This window comes from Drosophila sechellia, chromosome 3R, assembly GCF_004382195.2.
Source record: "Drosophila sechellia strain sech25 chromosome 3R, ASM438219v1, whole genome shotgun sequence".
In the NCBI taxonomy this organism is placed as follows: Eukaryota; Metazoa; Arthropoda; class Insecta; order Diptera; family Drosophilidae; genus Drosophila; species Drosophila sechellia.
In genome coordinates, this window is record NC_045952.1 from 465,560 (window position 1) to 482,901 (window position 17,342).

At 37.8% G+C, this 17,342-nt stretch overlaps 1 protein-coding gene across 11 annotated transcripts; it reads left to right on the top strand.

The window, feature by feature from the left end:
• The first annotated feature begins 4,188 nt into the window (after window positions 1-4,188).
• LOC116801374 (putative serine/threonine-protein kinase haspin homolog) lies at window positions 4,189-16,998 on the top strand. 11 transcript variants are annotated; one of them, XM_032720241.1, is made up of 6 exons: window positions 4,189-4,371; window positions 4,426-5,332; window positions 9,758-9,961; window positions 10,023-10,318; window positions 14,878-14,941; window positions 15,793-16,998. In XM_032720241.1, the coding sequence occupies exons 1-6, from the start codon at window positions 4,286-4,288 to the stop codon at window positions 15,853-15,855; spliced, it is 1,620 nt and encodes a 539-aa protein (XP_032576132.1). In that variant the 5' UTR covers window positions 4,189-4,285; the 3' UTR covers window positions 15,856-16,998. The 11 variants fall into 11 exon arrangements, 10 of the variants coding, with proteins under 10 accessions (XP_032576132.1, XP_032576133.1, XP_032576131.1 ...); XM_032720242.1 differs by having other exon boundaries at window positions 10,023-10,313; XM_032720245.1 differs by lacking the exon at window positions 15,793-16,998 and having other exon boundaries at window positions 4,219-4,371; window positions 4,426-4,459; window positions 5,183-5,332; window positions 14,878-15,168.
• Window positions 16,999-17,342: the final 344 nt, after the last annotated feature.

The following is a 17,342-nucleotide window of genomic DNA, read 5'->3' on the forward strand; positions in this document are numbered from 1 at the left end:
TTTAAAAGACTAATAAAATTATGAAAAAGTATCAAAACATTTTGCAGTAGTGTGGGCATGTTCTTGAGTTAGAGCAGTTCTTGCGTTAGAGTGCGTGGCAAAAAGTTTCTATCAAATCGATAGAAATTTACAAGACTAATATAAATGTGAATAAATATCAACACATTTTTAAAAAGTGTGGGCGAGACAGTTTTGTGCGGCACCAAACTTGCGCAGCGCAGATTCAAGATCTGTATGCTAAACCTCAACCTTCTAGCTTTTATAGTTCCTTAGTCCTTGACGTTCATACAGACAGACGGACATGTCCAGATCGACTCGGCTAGTGATCCTGATCAAGAATGTACCTTATATAGTCGGAAACGCTTATGGGAACTTTCCAGTGTGACAGCACGAAATGCTGTAATTTTTTTTTTTAAGAAAAAATAATCTAATCAGTCAGTCAGTAATTTTTTTTGTATATTAATTGGGTATTGAAGAATACAAAACAATTTTTTAAAGATGGATTTATTTATTAATTAATATCTATAAAAATGATGAAACAATTGTTGCAGAAAATGCACTAGGATGTGGTGTCCACGTTGGGGGTCACAATTTTGATCTGAAACAAAAAACACAAAAAGATTATTGATCGGTATATAATTGGCTTTCGTGCTATGGAGGCTTTTTTATAATTTTTTTGCTAAAATGGTGCCGGTTTGAAGAAAAAGTATCGATTTTAGCATTTTTTTTTAGCATTTTTTTTTACAAAAAAATAGGAAGATGTCAAAAAAAAAAAACACGATAAACAATGACGTTAAGAATATTGTGTAAAAAATTCAACTCGATAACTTTAAAACTCTGCCCTCCAAGTCCGACACCGTTTTGAAAAATGCTGTTTCGAGAAAAACGCGTTCAAAGTTTCAAGTGAGGAAATTTTAGGTAAATCGTTTACGATGCCAGGTCCATACAATATCCCTTCTGCTTCTTCGAAAAGATCGTGCTCAATGGATTGTTCAGTCCGACGAGCTGTCCTCGCCTCTTTGCGATCCAGGGACGCCCGGCGGTTTGCTTGGGTGATGCGCGCATTCTTGTACTTAGCGGCGAAATCTGCGGCGCTCGGTCCTATCGTGCATCCCATCGTCTCCAAAATTTTTAAAATTGGGTCGTAACCTTTGAACCATTGAAGGTGCACACAGCACACTGCGTAGCGATTTCTACTATCTGCTTGCCGGAGAATACGTGCTTTGGGGCTAGTTGCCACACACAGTGATTGAAGCTCTCGTTATTGTTTTGAGTGTTCGCGCCCGTACATCGTTCTAAGAGATCCTCCGTTGTTAGATCATCGTAAATCGGCTTTAAAACTTGTTGTACGTCTTCGTCGAGTGCTGGTGGATGGGTGTACTCCTCTCCTGTGGCCTCGGCCTTGCGCCATCCGCACCACGAATCTTCTCCCGGAGGGCAATACTCATGCTGAGGATTTTCATCAGTTGAGCTTTTGTGATGAAATGTAGCCCATATGGCTTTCCTCATATTTTGCACGGAATTGGAATTTCGACGAACTGCCAAGCCATAATATTCTGAGAGATTTGTCAATAATTTTAACGTCAATTGCGCTCTTTTCGGTTCAACAGAAGTTTTTTTTGTTGGATTTTTTTTAGTTTTCGGAGTACTTGAACGAGATCCTTTTTTTTCCGGTTCACTCTCCATTGCTTTGTCTTCGATTTTTTCTTTGCCCTTTTTTAGTCGAACTAACCTTTTTCTTGCTTCGTTTCCCCTTTTATATACTCGCTTTTTCACGTGCAAAACGCATTCCTTTTTTTTTACCCTCAAATCGTAACCGTACGGCTTGGCTTCTAATAACATCTTGAATGTTTTTGTATCGCCGTCTCCTATATAGGAACCGTATTTCGCGTTGTGCAATTCTTCTGATCTCTTGAATATTTCGATTATACCGTCGACTTCCATTTTTCCCGCGCTGTCTTCGTGATTGACGTTGCATTCGGATCCATGCGTCTCAAACCACGCCTCGTACTCGGGTGTTCCCTCTTGTCCTTTCCAGAATGCACAAGCCTTGCAGAAGCTTGATTTGACAGCAACATCCAAAATTTTGTTAGTATATTTTCCAATCACGGACACGATACCCATGCGCGACGTGAAACCGCGTTTCGACCACGATCCATCACCAGACACCGTCAGAATATCGCCCCGATTTTCTGCTTCCAATGTTTTTTTCTTCTCTTCGGTACCTGCTTTTTTCACGACGGCCTCGTATATTGATTTCGCTGCAATCTGCAGGATTTTCACGATTCCATAATAGGTGTTATTATTGAAGATTGCAGTTAAATCCATCAAGGCGATAAAATTTCTAATGCCATTTATGCCGATGTCGACCAATCGCATGACAAAGCAGAAACGACGATTGATTTCATAAGTATTTTTTATCAAAGGACAAGAATCTATCTCGGCCGGATCTGGACACGAACACTGAACACAAATTTTAAAGCCCAATCCGCGAATCGATTTTTTAAAAAACTTCACGTTGCTATTACACTTTTTGCACTTCAACAGTTCCTGAAGAGCGCCGAAAACCAAAAAGAACTCCAAAATCACATAGCTAAACGTTTGATCGATTCGGACTTCAAACTCTGGACTCTTTTTTGAGATTTTTGCTGCCGAAGTGCTCGCAAACGTTAGATCCGTTTCGATATCGTGTCGATTTGTTCCCTTGAAACCCGCGGATCTTTTTCGTTCATTTCGCGTACGAACATTTCTCTTTCGTAGATCTATCCATTTTGAATGCCGAAACCAAACTGAAAGACGAACCGGACTCACGTTGAAAGGTACACGAGCATGTAGGAACGAGACAATAGAAATAACGGTCGCACGGGCAGACGGCCGACGCGGCAGCTGTAGCGCTCCGTTGCCTTCTTCCAAGAAATGCTGTACAGTAAGCGAAATAATCTGAATTTCGGCATGAAAATTTCAGGGAATATTCGGAAGAGTGTATACTATTTGATAAAACAAAAAAAAAAACGATTTTTTGAAATTTTCACACTGGAAAGCTCCCTTATGCCTGTTAAATACTTTTCAACAAATCTAGTTACCCCTTTAATCATCGAGTTACGGGTATAAGCATACTTCTCGCAGAGATTATTCGCACTCGAAACTGATATATGCGATTACAAATGCTCCCTTTATTGTGTTTAATAGCTAATTGTGTTTACTAGCTTGAAACTTAAAACTTAGGCCTCATATCAAAAGCGACCTTGGCCATTGCATAAAAACACATGAGTGTACTTTTCTTTTTCCTAATTCAGCAAGAACTTGGAAAAGAAAATGAAATCTCCAAACAAACTGTGGACCAAATTTTAAATTTAATTTTATTGAAATACTGTGCCTTTGAACACGATCTGTGAGCGGAGTAACAAATATTTAAGGTTAGCGTCGGTATTTTTTAAACATGCGTAGTAATTAATATTTGTAGTTATCATCGGTATTTATTATTCATGCAAGTTGGTTGATAGTTTGCTTAAATTCAAAAAATGCAAACTTCTCGGAAGCTATGGTCCAAATTGTTATGAAACTCTTTGCATAAATAAATAACAAAATTACAAAACATTTGAGATACCGATCACCTTGAAACAGTCTGTGTGAGCGGAGTAAATAATTTTTAAAGTTACCGCAGAACTCTTTTATTTTTAAAGCGGTCATTGACATGAATTGGCTGTGGTACTTGTAGAGGAATTCTTTAATACCTTTAAGCTCCTTTCTGTATGGTCTGGTTTATAGCTGGACCCACTGTTATGCCATTATCTCAAAAACTGTTTATATTTCCTCTATGAAAAATATTCTAAAATGTGCTTAAAGAAATGTCCTTTAACGTGGTCCAGCTTGCATTTTGGAACAGGCTCTGCGTGTGGAAGATGTCAGGAGGGGGTTTTAATTGCATATTTTATATGCTTTCTTTAGTCCTATAAACTTAAGTAGTATATAAATAGTTAGAACTTACTTTTCTTAAGATTATTACATTGCTATTTTTGGAAATTCACCTCCAAATAATGAACATATAAATAAATAACGTTCCCGTGTTACTATTTCCACCGTTCCTCTAATACCACTTATTCATCGACGTTAATTTGATGCACAAACTTGTAAATCAGCTATTTGCATGTATTGTGCAACAGTTGTGCTATTAACCTATCATACAGTACTTATCGGTAAAAAAAAAGTTTTACGTTATCGATTACGGCTGTTATCAATCGTAATGATTTAAGAATTACAAAAAAAATTTGGAGCATTTAATTTAATGCTGAGCAGTATCAAAACAAAAATGGATTTTTTAGAGGACGGTAGATGGAAAGATCCGTTTGATGAACTTTTGGACTCCAGAACGTAAGAGTAAACACATTTAATGCGTTTGAATTGAAATAATAGACTTGCTTCTAGGAAACTAAGTAAAATGAACATAGTAAAACAAAATGTAAGAGTACCCTATAACATTGACTCCAGTGTTGAAAATAGCAGCTACACAGAAACAAAAGAACCAAATTACGAAAACGAACCTTTAACTTTTGAAGATTGCTCTATAAAAGTGTACTGCCCCAGTGATTCTATATCAACTCCTTGCGATAAACGATTAGGAGGCACAGTATTATTTCAATCCGATCTCTCTCCAATTACTCACTTAAAACTTGAAGGTGTTGAACACAGTAGAGACAAATGCGCTGATACTAAAGAGACAGATTTATATGTAAATGTTGATATTCCTTTTCAAAACATAATTGCCAGTCCAAAAAAAGGTCCTAATTTCGGGAAAAAGCGATTGAGTAACTCAAATGAGATGGTTACTGTTGTGCACCCTTCGATTTCATTAAATCCAGGAAAATGGAGAAAATCGCTAAACAATTTTATTAGATCTAAAATAAACGAAACAAATTTCACGAAAAAGGTAGAACATCGAAGTTCAATATGCCAGGATCGAAAATCATTAGTTTTGAAAGGTGAACATAAATTTGAGAATAAATGTGAAGAAGATGTTCTTAAATATTGTCATCAGTGTACACCACTTCCCTTTAATGCTACATACGAACAATATAAATTATTGAATTCTAAAAAGATTGGCGAGGGGGCTTATGGAGAAGTATTTCGTTGCTCGGCTAATCAAAAAGTACTAAAAGAGCATATCTCTGATATTGTATTAAAGATTATACCTTTGGAGGGTTCCACTGTAATTAATGGAGAAAAGCAAAAAACATTCAGTCAAATTTTACCAGAAATAATTATAACTAACAAAATGTGCAGCCTTCGAACAAGTAAAACTAATTCTACGAATGGATTTGTGAGCATACGCAAGGTAATTTTTAAGCTTACTTTTATAAAAGAAGATATAAAATCATATTTATAAGCTAGTTCTAACTAACTGACTAAACGTGTTTATAAAAGGTTTTCAATTTTTCTTCAAATTAATAATTATTATAACTAAAGGTATTTTTAAGAAACTGTAGAAATTGGTGATCGCACTTAATAAAATGTGCATTCGCTTGGATCGTGTTTAATAGTGTTATGGCAAAATTGGCATTGGTTCTCGATGGTGGTGAAAGTAATGTATTCGTGTGGTATTCTGGTATGTCGAAATCGTAGTCTTATGTAGTTCTTTGTGTTGCTAGCTATTCTAATCCTGTTTTAATAAGTGTTGAAGTACAGGATGGAAGTGTAGCTTATAAGTTAAGTCGTGAGGAGTGGGGAATTTGTAGCTGCTATTGCTGCTACATCGTCAAATTCATTTCTTGGAACCGCGTGGTGGCATTGATATTGTTTCCTTCTGCCTGTTACATACCATTCATCGAATCTAGTATACCCTTTTACTCAACGAGCTACGGGTATAATAATGCCTTAATCTCTTTAAATTAATATTTATAAGGCACTGACGGCAAACTTCAAAAGGGGACTTTGAGCAGTATTTTTTTATATCATTAAAATTAAGTTCATCATTATTTCAACTTATAAATAAAATAAAGTTGTGATCTGAAATTGTTTTTATAACTTTTGTAATTTTAAACAAATTTTCCAAAAAAAGTAAATACATTCTTCAAAATATATTTCATAAAAATAATACAAACATACATAGTTAAAAACAAGAGAGAATGCTATAGTCGAGTTCCGCGACTATCAATTACCGGTTACTCAGTTAGTGTGTATGCGAACGCGAAATTTCATAATATCGATAGATATTGCGGGCGTTAGAGTTGCAGTGTCAACAATTTTTTTTAGCAAATCGATAACAATTAAAGCGACTAAAAAAATTTGAAAAGTTCCGCGACTATCAATTACCGGTTACTCAGTTAGTGTGTATGCGAACGCGAAATTTCATAATATCGATAGATATTGCGGGCGTTAGAGTTGGAGTGTCAACAATTTTTTTTTAGCAAATCGATAACAATTAAAGCGACTAAAAAAATTTGAAAAAATAACAATTTTTCAAAAATGTGGGCGTGTAAGTTTTGGGCGATTCTAGAGCGTTAGAGTGGGCGTGGCAAAATGTTTTTTTTTTTTTTTTTGCAAATCGCTAGAAATTTACAAGACTAATAAAACTGTGGAAAAATATCAACGCATTTTTCAAAAATGTGAGCGTTGCAGTTTTGGTATGTGGCGGTAGAATGGGCTTGGCAACAAGAGTCAACATCTCAACCATCTCAACAGCTTTTATAGTTTCTGAGATCTCGACGTTCATACGGATAGACGGAAGTGATGATGATGAAATTTCGCGTTTGCATTCACACTAGCTGAGTCACGGGGAACTCGACTATAGCATTTTCTTTTGTTTTAAATTGGGGAAATGTGCTTTTTTTGTTGCTTTTTTGAAGACCAAAACTATACATAGCAGATATTGCTTATCGTCGACTTCCGATGAACTGTAAAAATCTAAGGATTTGAATTCAGGTCTAAACCAACACTTGTCTTCTTTCGTGCACTGTCGACATACACTTCATCACAATTGTTTACATATGCGGAGCTACATTAATGTTGGCAAACTTGCTGCGCATTCTGTATAGAATTAACATAAACTATTATTTTGTTTTTGCCAGGGTTCCCACAGCGGGTCTGGATTTTGCTCCTGCCGATGAGATCGACGCCGGGTGGGGGTCGCGCAGCTCCGTCACTGGTTCCGTGTCGTCCTGGGGCTGGGAAGAGAGAGTAGGACAGGTGCTCCAGGGCCTGTCGCGATTAACCGTACCTTTGGAATTGTCGAGGTCCACCGCGAGAGTGCCGTTTTAAACGTGCCTAAGTGCCCCGATTCCGCTGTGCTGTGGCATTCTGTGAGTACCTGTTGGATCTCCTCTTTTGTCACGCATAGCTTTCAAGGTTATGGATCTGTTTTGTCTACGCTCAGCTTATAAATTCTGTCCCCTTTTGGTCGATACTCACTTTATGGCCATCCAATCCATCGGCTGGGTCACTATCTTTACCTCTGCCTATGGGTCACTCGACAAGGCATCCGCCACTGCGTTCAACCTGCCTTTCAGGTATTGGACGTCGAACTGAAATAGCTGCATGCTCCGGAGTGCTCCTTTAAATTGGGTATGAACCGCCTACACCAAGACGCCACCCTCAACAAACTGTATACTTCCTTAGTGGTCCGCGGTGTCGGGTATCCTTGTATTGCCGCCACCTTCGCTGGGTCAGTCCGGATGCCTTCCCCCCTAACCATAAGTCCCAGATACCTCAGCTCCTTTTGGAAGAAGTGGCATTTATCCGAGATGATCCGTAGATTCGCCGCCTGCAACTGTCTAAACACCACCTTTAGATTCTGAAAATGCTCCGATTGCTTCACCTGATAACCACGATATCGTCGAGGTATGCAAGGGCTCCATGTCCGTGTCCTATTATTGTATCCAATGCCCTCTGGAACTTTGCCAGGGTCGTTGCTAGTCCTTTCCATTGGAAGACATCCCGAACTGGTACAGTGAACACTATGATTTCGCGGATAATTTCGCTGCTTTATTGGCTTGTCATCCTTGATGTATATTTTGTGTTTCGTAATGTTACGTCATGTCTTCCGGTCTGTACACTTTTTGTTGGTCCTCCTTGTCTTCCTCCTTGCCTGCCACTGTTATTTCCAGCTCTAGAGTTTTCAGCATATCAGTCCGCTGTTAGCTCCTGCCAGGAAATCCATGCCCAAAAGGATATCCCTTGTCACCTTCTCCAGTATCATGAACGATATTGTGAATGACCTTCCTCTAAACCGGATTCTTCCGAACCGGACCTCCTCGTGTATATGCGGTCCTTCATGTTTATGCGGTCAAGTTTCACTTGTTCCGATAACCTCGTAAACCGCATTAGTTTCCGCAGTTCCACTCCCTAACGGGTTCGGTGTCCCGCTGTCTCAACTGATTAATTCTGGTCTACAGTTGTTTCTTATATCTTGGTTGCAGGAAGTATTCCTATTGCTCCGCCGTTAATTGCGCACATGTACCTATCTCGGACGGCGTTGCGTTCCACTAGTTGATGGCAGTTTCTTCCTCCAAGATTCCGAACTGCCCATTGTTCCATTTTGCTCAGCAATTCCAATGGGTTAGTGTTCGCTTGGTGCCCCAGTTGCGAAATCGGTCCACGATCTCTGTTTGCATCCTTTTTTATGCTTTCCTCTCATTTGCTTCCTCCATCTCCATCTTTCCCACATGACATTTCTCTGGCAGGAATATAAACTTAGTCGTGGCCATGTAGTTGTAAAATAAATTTAATTGGAAAGGGATGGTATCATAAGTGAGACATTTTTTTGGAGCTCTGATCCGATTAGTCTGGCAAGAACGTAACGAATCTCGGATGTGTGAGGCGACTGGCAACGGGGGTTATTCCGGATCGTACTCCGGGTGGACCCGGACGGTAAACTATGAGATTATGTGGTTTCGGATATAACTGAAGTAAGATGACAAGGTTATAGAAGATTCCGGTTATATTCGGCATCTATGTTACCAAGTAAGCAAAGAGGTAGGTAAAATAAAAAAAATGTTGCGAAATTTATAGAAAGTTACATGACTAATTAAATTATGAAAATTTAATTATCCCAAAATTATTCAAGTTTGAGGGTGTGACAGTTTTGGGCGTGTCCATTTTATGCGGTTTGAGGGCGTTAGAGTGGGCGTAGCGACATGGGTCCACAAATTTGCGCTGCGTCTTTGTCTCTAGAAAGTGTATCTGAATCTCAACATTCTAGCGTTTATAGTTCCTGACATCTCGACTTTCATACGGACTGACGGACATGGCTATATCGTCTCGACTATTGATCCTGATCAAGAAACGCCTCCCTGTTACATACTTTTCAGCAAATCTGGAAATCCGTTTTACTCTAAGAATAACGGGTATAAAAATATGTATACTAATGTTGTCCCATTCCAAAACAAATCTTACCACAGGAGCCAAAAATTACTTTAGGTTTTTTGAAAAGTGTGACCTAGCTACACCTACAATACTGTTGTGAAGCTTGGCTAGGGGTTGCGAACGAGATAAAATCGTATGACCAAACTAACTGTGGCGCGTTTGTACAAGGTTTTAAGAGGTAAAATTATTAAAACAAGAATTAGGAAGTCCGTCGGATAATAAATTGCTTTGATTGAGGTTTGCCACATTAATAAATTTATTAACCCTTATATACCGTGAGGTGCTTAAAATAATTTATTAAAATATATAAATCGAAATGAGAGTCGAAAATTATAAACTAAGCCATACAAAATCAAAATTTGAAAGTAGTGAAATGTAAAAAGAATGAACTTTCTTTAAGGTATCACTAGTTAAAGGAAGGTATCCACCACATTTTATAAATCTTTGGGAAAAGTATGACAACGAAAAGGGATCTGAGAATGACCATCCGGAACTTTTTGGAGACAATCAACTTTTTGCAGTCCTAGAACTAAAGTTTGCAGGAAGTGACATGGCAAATTTTGAATTTTTAAATTCCGAACAATCATATTACGCTTTAAAACAGGTAACTCGTTTATATATTTTTAAAATATAATAGATATGTAATTTAATAACTTTATTTATAGATTATTCTAGCGCTTGCTGTTGGTGAAGAAGAGTATCAATTTGAGCACAGAGACCTTCATTTGGGAAACATATTAATTGAATACACCAATAAGAAGCACGTAATTTGTACATTCAAAAACAGTAAATTAACTGTGCTTTCAAAAGGAGTGAACGTTACTATTATTGACTACACTCTTTCAAGAATTACAATTAATGACTGCTGCTATTTTAATGACCTCTCAAGAGATGAGGAACTTTTCCAGGCAACAGGAGACTATCAATACGATGTCTATCGAATGATGCGGAATGAGGTAAAGTACGTAAACCATGAAAAGAAAGTGGCGTTTTTATTATAATTTTAAGAATGTCCAGGGTCTGTGTTCTGCATAATATTTTCTATAACATTTCTTTGCGAACACACATTACCCCATTCAATCGACAACTTCGCTGATTTGAGTTAATTAACAAATATTTCTTCTTTTTTACACGTTCATCGTAGTGTAAAACGGTATAACTTGAAGAATACAAGCAAAATAATTTTTAAAGAGGACTCGTTGCGTTCTCCATTCATATAATTTAAATTGTTATTCAAAAATCAACAGGGAAATGTAATTAATAAAGTTTCCCTTCTAGAAGATAATTATTAAAAGAGTCAAATGCTTTACTAAAGTCAGTGTAAGTGAAATCTGTTCTGAAGCACTGTATTAAAAAGGAAGTTAGCTCCAAAAGGTTAGTAGTTGTTAAGCTGCTTTTCATAAGACCGTGCTGACATGGTTATATAATTGACCTACAAAGGTGCTGCAAATAAGGAGTGATAACATTTCCGAAAAGATTTGTGATAACCGACAATTTAGAGATTCCTCTGTAATTGCTTGAATTCAATTTGATACCTTTTTTATGAAAACGAATCACAAAGGACTCCTTCCATATATGGGGGAACTGTAATGTTTCCAGAGATAAGGTACACAGTTTCAGTAGAGGCTTGCACAGAATCTGAGCAAACATCCAGGCATTCCGTCGAGACCTGGCGAATAGACAAGTTTAACACGCTGAAGATCGTAATGCAGTGAGCTTTCGTTTAGAGTGGGGCAAAATATTAGATTCGACTTTGATGCCGCTTAAAAGTATAGCTATTCGGAATGAGGTAACGTAGAATACGTTGTTTGAAAGAACTTGGCAATTATATCGGCATATCAGTATTAAAAAAAAACATGGAAGGGTAAGAAATGAATTTGCGCTTAGTGGTTACGAAATTATATAACTGTTTTGGATCCGAAATGAAACTTAAAACGGTTTAAGAAGCTCTTGTAACACTGACCTCGGTAAAATTTAACAAAGGCATGTGTTTGTGTGTGTGAGTGACTTCTGTGCTTCTCCGACACCGCGTATCATCTCCCCCTCTTCATCAAGGAGTTTCTGTCTGCCGTTTTCAGCACTCGGTGTCCTCTGGCAAAGCGCCTCGTCTTCACCTTTCTGGTCCGGATGTAAATCACTTGACAAGTGCATTTTTTAATCCTGAAGGGCCCGTCCTTTGCGATCCAAACCAAGGGACAGAGGAGTTAAAAAATGATTTAATTGCGGTATAAAAAATATTTATGGCATCCGTCTTTATGTTGCAGGAGTAAAGAGTCAGCTATTAAATTTTTAGCATCAGAAAGTTTACCTTGCGAAAACAATGAATTCGTTTGCTAGACTTTTCTGGTCTCTATTATTACGGTGCCTATGTCGATTATCACCTCAAAATAAAGATGATATGGATTCACTAATTCACTAAATTTGCCAAACTTTTTCCTTATAATCTAAATCTAAAAGACTGGTAGAGGCTCTTCACTATTTTATTGTCCCAATTCTGTCCACCTTATGATTAACAAGAGGCCAGCAGACATCTTCTTCGACAGATCTTTTACCCTAGATCTGTATCTATCCGGAATTGGATAGTTGTAGAAGACAAACGTTAGAAGAGGTCAGAGGGTTGATAGAACGCAGGCAGAACTTAAAAAATCCAAATTTGCGTAGGGGAAGGCAGAAACCGGTCGTCTACAATCCAGTCGAAAAAGTTTAAGTGGCCAACAAGCAGATTAAAACTAAGGAGAAGCCGCGGATTCGGACCGAAGAGGTCTTGAAAGACACAGTAACGACTAAAACAATGTCCGGATAAATGTTTCATAAATCCGATTTAAGGAAGTGAAACAAGAAATCCGGGCTCTCCCTTCTCGACAAAAGTAATAACTTTTTTTAAATAAAAAAAGACGATACGTTTCACTAGCTCCAGGTAACTAACATCAAAAATAATAAAAAGCGATAAAAGACAAAAAAAAAAAAAAAAAAAAATACCAAAAATACCAAATCAAACACTTGAATAAGAAACAACAGATAACAAACTAACATAACAACATAAACACATAACACATAAGCAACATAACATAACATAAACACTCAAACAAACTTGCAAAAATACCATTGTTAACACAATACAGCATACAATAAAACCATATTTATTGTAAGCTTCGCTCTGACCTGCACATCTACAATTTGAAGGGCCGATTGTCCCGCTTCAACACGGTAATATCTGGGGGATCAACGGCGTCTTCAAGACGCACGTCGTCTTCGCACGTCGTTGGCTTTGGAAAAATGCGACAACTTATAGAGGAAATCGCTCAAGAAGCCGCTACCCTGGCGGACAGGAGTCCAGTACTATCTCAATGACGCAACGGAGGGTATTAAACGGATAGCCCGTGAAGATACCTTGCTTTAAAAACTGGTTGGAGTCTGGATGAAAATTGGTAGCTGGGACTCTCGACGCAGCTGACAGGAACGCGATTCTGGCAACTCAGAAAGTGGACTCGAAGAATAGCGACGAACAACTGAGGATAAATTCCAGACTCTTTGACGCCACCCACGAGTCAATTACGCGAATAAGCTAGGTCATCGCAAAAGTAAATGCCATCGATAGGGACATCTACGTTACGACTGGTCTCCTAAGCAAAGCTAAGACGGGAATTCGAATCTCTTGGACCTTGGGGAGGTCGAGAACATACTGGAGGATGAGGTTAGCAATTTGCCTTACCAGAATGCCATCGAATTCTCCCGCCCCTCGATCATGACGAATGGGACGTTACTCTTGTACATACTGGCGTTCCCAAAGGTAGATGAGAAACTGTATCGACCTGTGCAGCTACATCCCGCGATCCACGAAGGGAAGCACTTAATGCTGCAACACCCCAACAAGGCCTACGCAATACTGGGCGTTTGTCTGTATATTCGCAACACAATGGTTCATCAGGAAAAGGAGCTGGAGGAAGACGGAGGCATTTCCCCCCTTTCGAAGGGTGGTCACGCTACTTGTTCCTACCAGAAAAATAACCGACAACTTATTGAAGCAGTCGACAAAGGATCGCTGTTCTGACCACTTTAATGGAACTCTGGAAGCTGCCTCTGTGAAACATCGACTAGTGGGGACTTTTGTAGTCCAATATGACGACGAGGCCGTAACAGTTGGTGGCCGAAATTACAAAAGCTACTCAACCAGCCACCAACAGCACATGACTGTAGGCTTTGTCTGGAGTACGTACATGACGTGAGTTTGAAGAACTTGGAAAATATTTTCGAGGGAGTAGTTGTCCTCATTCATTGTCCTCATTTTCTCTCTTGTAATTCCTGTGGAGGAAATTGACCTCTACCCATGGACTACCGAAACCAGGAAATATCACCGTGATCCCGGATTAGCCCGTTACCTCGGGGCAGACCAAGATTACTTAATCTGCGGGACGCAGATCTTGAATATTTTGCACTTGTTTCCCCTTCCCAGCCTAGCTCGCTGCCACCACTGCAGCTGAGGTCATTGTTCTGCAGGCGGAGCAGTTCGTAGCCCACCTCCATCGCAGCGTCAGCATCGGACAACAGGCTAACAACTCTGGAAACGGTGGTCGAATTTCAGCAGCGGAGCGGAGCTAAGAAAAGGACCAAACCTTGTAATTCAATGCAATCGATTAAGTCTGTCCGAGCAATCTGAAGAATCGAAGCTTTTATTTGATACCATTTAATTCCAAGAACGCATGGAGTTATTCGAAGGAAGTATTCGTAACTGCCTTAACTTTTATATTACCAAATGGATGCTTGGGGTCCGATAAAATTTTTTCAGAGACGGCTGATATTAGTTTACCTAAATAAGTAAGTCAAATTTACATTCACGCTGTATTTAAATTGTACGTGCTTACATTTTCTGTAAGTAAGTATTCTATTTTTTTAATTTTTCCCTGTATTATAAATTTGATCAACCTACTTACATGTTCTTGAGTCGTGGATTATATTTTAAGTAAAATCGTAAGCCGGAACCTGTTGTGAAGGGGGGTGGAGGTGTAATAACCGAAGTGGCCGGCTGCTCTGTAGGAGTTCGGAGATCTTTTCTCCGGGTTGTGCGCTGTCCGACTTTTTGTGAGCTCAGCGTCGTTCCTGCATATCTTTGGAGAGGGAGAGAGACGACATTGGATACATATTGAAGATAAGAGCCGATAAAAAGGCGCAGATGAGGTGCCGTACAACATAATTATGCTTACAATGTTTATAAAGATAATTTTTATGATCTGCACCCCGCTGAAAGAGTGACTTTCACCTGCTGGTGTTAATTCCTTACATTTTTTACGTGAGCCAAAAACAAATTTTAATAACGCTTTCGGTCGTCTATACATAAATAATAGCTTATTGTGCACACGAATTTATTGCGAACTAACATAGAAATTAGGTATTTTATTAAAGACATTCATAGTAACGTGGCTGGCCGGAAACATATATTATATACGAAATATTCACATTTAAATATGTTAGACCTTTAACCAATGTTGTAAATAATTATTTTTTTATTTTCTATTCTTTAAGGAACAACTGGTCATCGTTTTCACCAAAAACAAATATCATATGGCTGTCATATGTTATCGTTAAGGTACTGGATAGCGTGAAATACAAAAGTATCAATACGAAGGTTCACAGGATGTACATTAATAAAATCAAGGAATTGCAAAACATTATAATGACATTTGAAAGTGCTTCTCAATGCGCAAATTATTTGTTTAATTTAAATTAAGATGTATGTACTGATTGGAAAGCTTTCGAAATATATGTAAAAGTGAACTTAAAAATATTCAAAATAAAACCATCTCTTAAGCTGAATTCTTTGAATTCCGATTACCCTTTAATATTCAACCGGACAGAAGGACTGTGAGAACAACTAGCGGCGAAGCTCCAATCGATAAAAATAAAACAAGACATAATGCTTCAGTCGAGTTCCCCGACTATAAGTTACTCAGATAGGTAAAATGCGAACGCGATTTTCTGGGGGATCGCTAGGTACTGGGGAATAAAATTAAAAACAAGCATGTGGGACATCTATGTATTGTGTTTTGCGGATCACTCGACATGGCGTTGCGAGGCAAGCACTACGGTGAAAGAATTGTAGAGAACTTATAAAAGCTTAGAATCGACGCAGGAGACAATGTTTAAAAAAAGGATATGGAGCATGGAAATGGAAATGGAAATGCAAGCTATCGATCAGTTGAAATTCAAAATAAAATCATCAGCCTTTGTGGTGAAGTCCCAAAAAACAGTTTATACAATTAGTTCAAAATTCACACGCATATAGCGTTATAGCTGATGAAAATTAACTATTTTATTAAAGACATTCATAGTTACGAGGCTGATGGGCAACATATATTATAAAGAAATATTAACATTTAAATATGTTTGACCTTAAATAAATGTTGTAAATAATTCTTTTTTTATTTTATTTTGTTTAAGGAACAACTGGTCATCGTTTTCTCCAAAAACAAATATCATATGGCTGTCGTATGTTATTGTTAAGGTACTGGATATCGTGAAATACAAAAGTATCAATACGAAGGTTCACAGGATGTACATTAATAAAATCAAGGAATTGCAAAACATTATAATGACATTTGAAAGTGCTTCTCAATGCGCAAATTATTTGTTTAATTTAAATTAAGATGTATGTACTGATTGGAAAGCTTTCGAAATATATGTAAAAGTGAACTTAAAAATATTCAAAATAAAACCATCTCTTAAGCTGAATTCTTTGAATTCCGATTACCCTTTAATATTCAACCGGACAGAAGGACTGTGAGAACAACTAGCGGCGAAGCTCCAATCGATAAAAATAAAACAAGACATAATGCTTCAGTCGAGTTCCCCGACTATAAGTTACTCAGATAGGTAAAATGCGAACGCGATTTTCTGGGGGATCACTAGGTACTGGGGAATAAAATTAAAAACAAGCATGTGGGACATCTATGTATTGTGTTTTGCGGATCACTCGACATGGCGTTGCGAGGCAAGCACTACGGTGAAAGAATTGTAGAGAACTTATAAAAGCTTAGAATCGACGCAGGAGACAATGTTTAAAAAAAGGATATGGAGCATGGAAATGGAAATGGAAATGCAAGCTATCGATCAGTTGAAATTCAAAATAAAATCATCAGCCTTTGTGGTGAAGTCCCAAAAAACAGTTTATACAATTAGTTCAAAATTCACACGCATATAGCGTTATAGCTGATGAAAATTAACTATTTTATTAAAGACATTCATAGTTACGAGGCTGATGGGCAACATATATTATAAAGAAATATTAACATTTAAATATGTTTGACCTTAAATAAATGTTGTAAATAATTCTTTTTTTATTTTATTTTGTTTAAGGAACAACTGGTCATCGTTTTCTCCAAAAACAAATATCATATGGCTGTCGTATGTTATTGTTAAGGTACTGGATATCGTGAAATACAAAAGTATCAATACGAAGGTTCACAGGATGTACATTAATAAAATCAAGGAATTGCAAAACATTATAATGACATTTGAAAGTGCTTCTCAATGCGCAAATTATTTGTTTAATTTAAATTAAGATGTATGTACTGATTGGAAAGCTTTCGAAATATATGTAAAAGTGAACTTAAAAATATTCAAAATAAAACCATCTCTTAAGCTGAATTCTTTGAATTCCGATTACCCTTTAATATTCAACCGGACAGAAGGACTGTGAGAACAACTAGCGGCGAAGCTCCAATCGATAAAAATAAAACAAGACATAATGCTTCAGTCGAGTTCCCCGACTATAAGTTACTCAGATAGGTAAAATGCGAACGCGATTTTCTGGGGGATCGCTAGGTACTGGGGAATAAAATTAAAAACAAGCATGTGGGACATCTATGTATTGTGTTTTGCGGATCACTCGACATGGCGTTGCGAGGCAAGCACTACGGTGAAAGAATTGTAGAGAACTTATAAAAGCTTAGAATCGACGCAGGAGACAATGTTTAAAAAAAGGATATGGA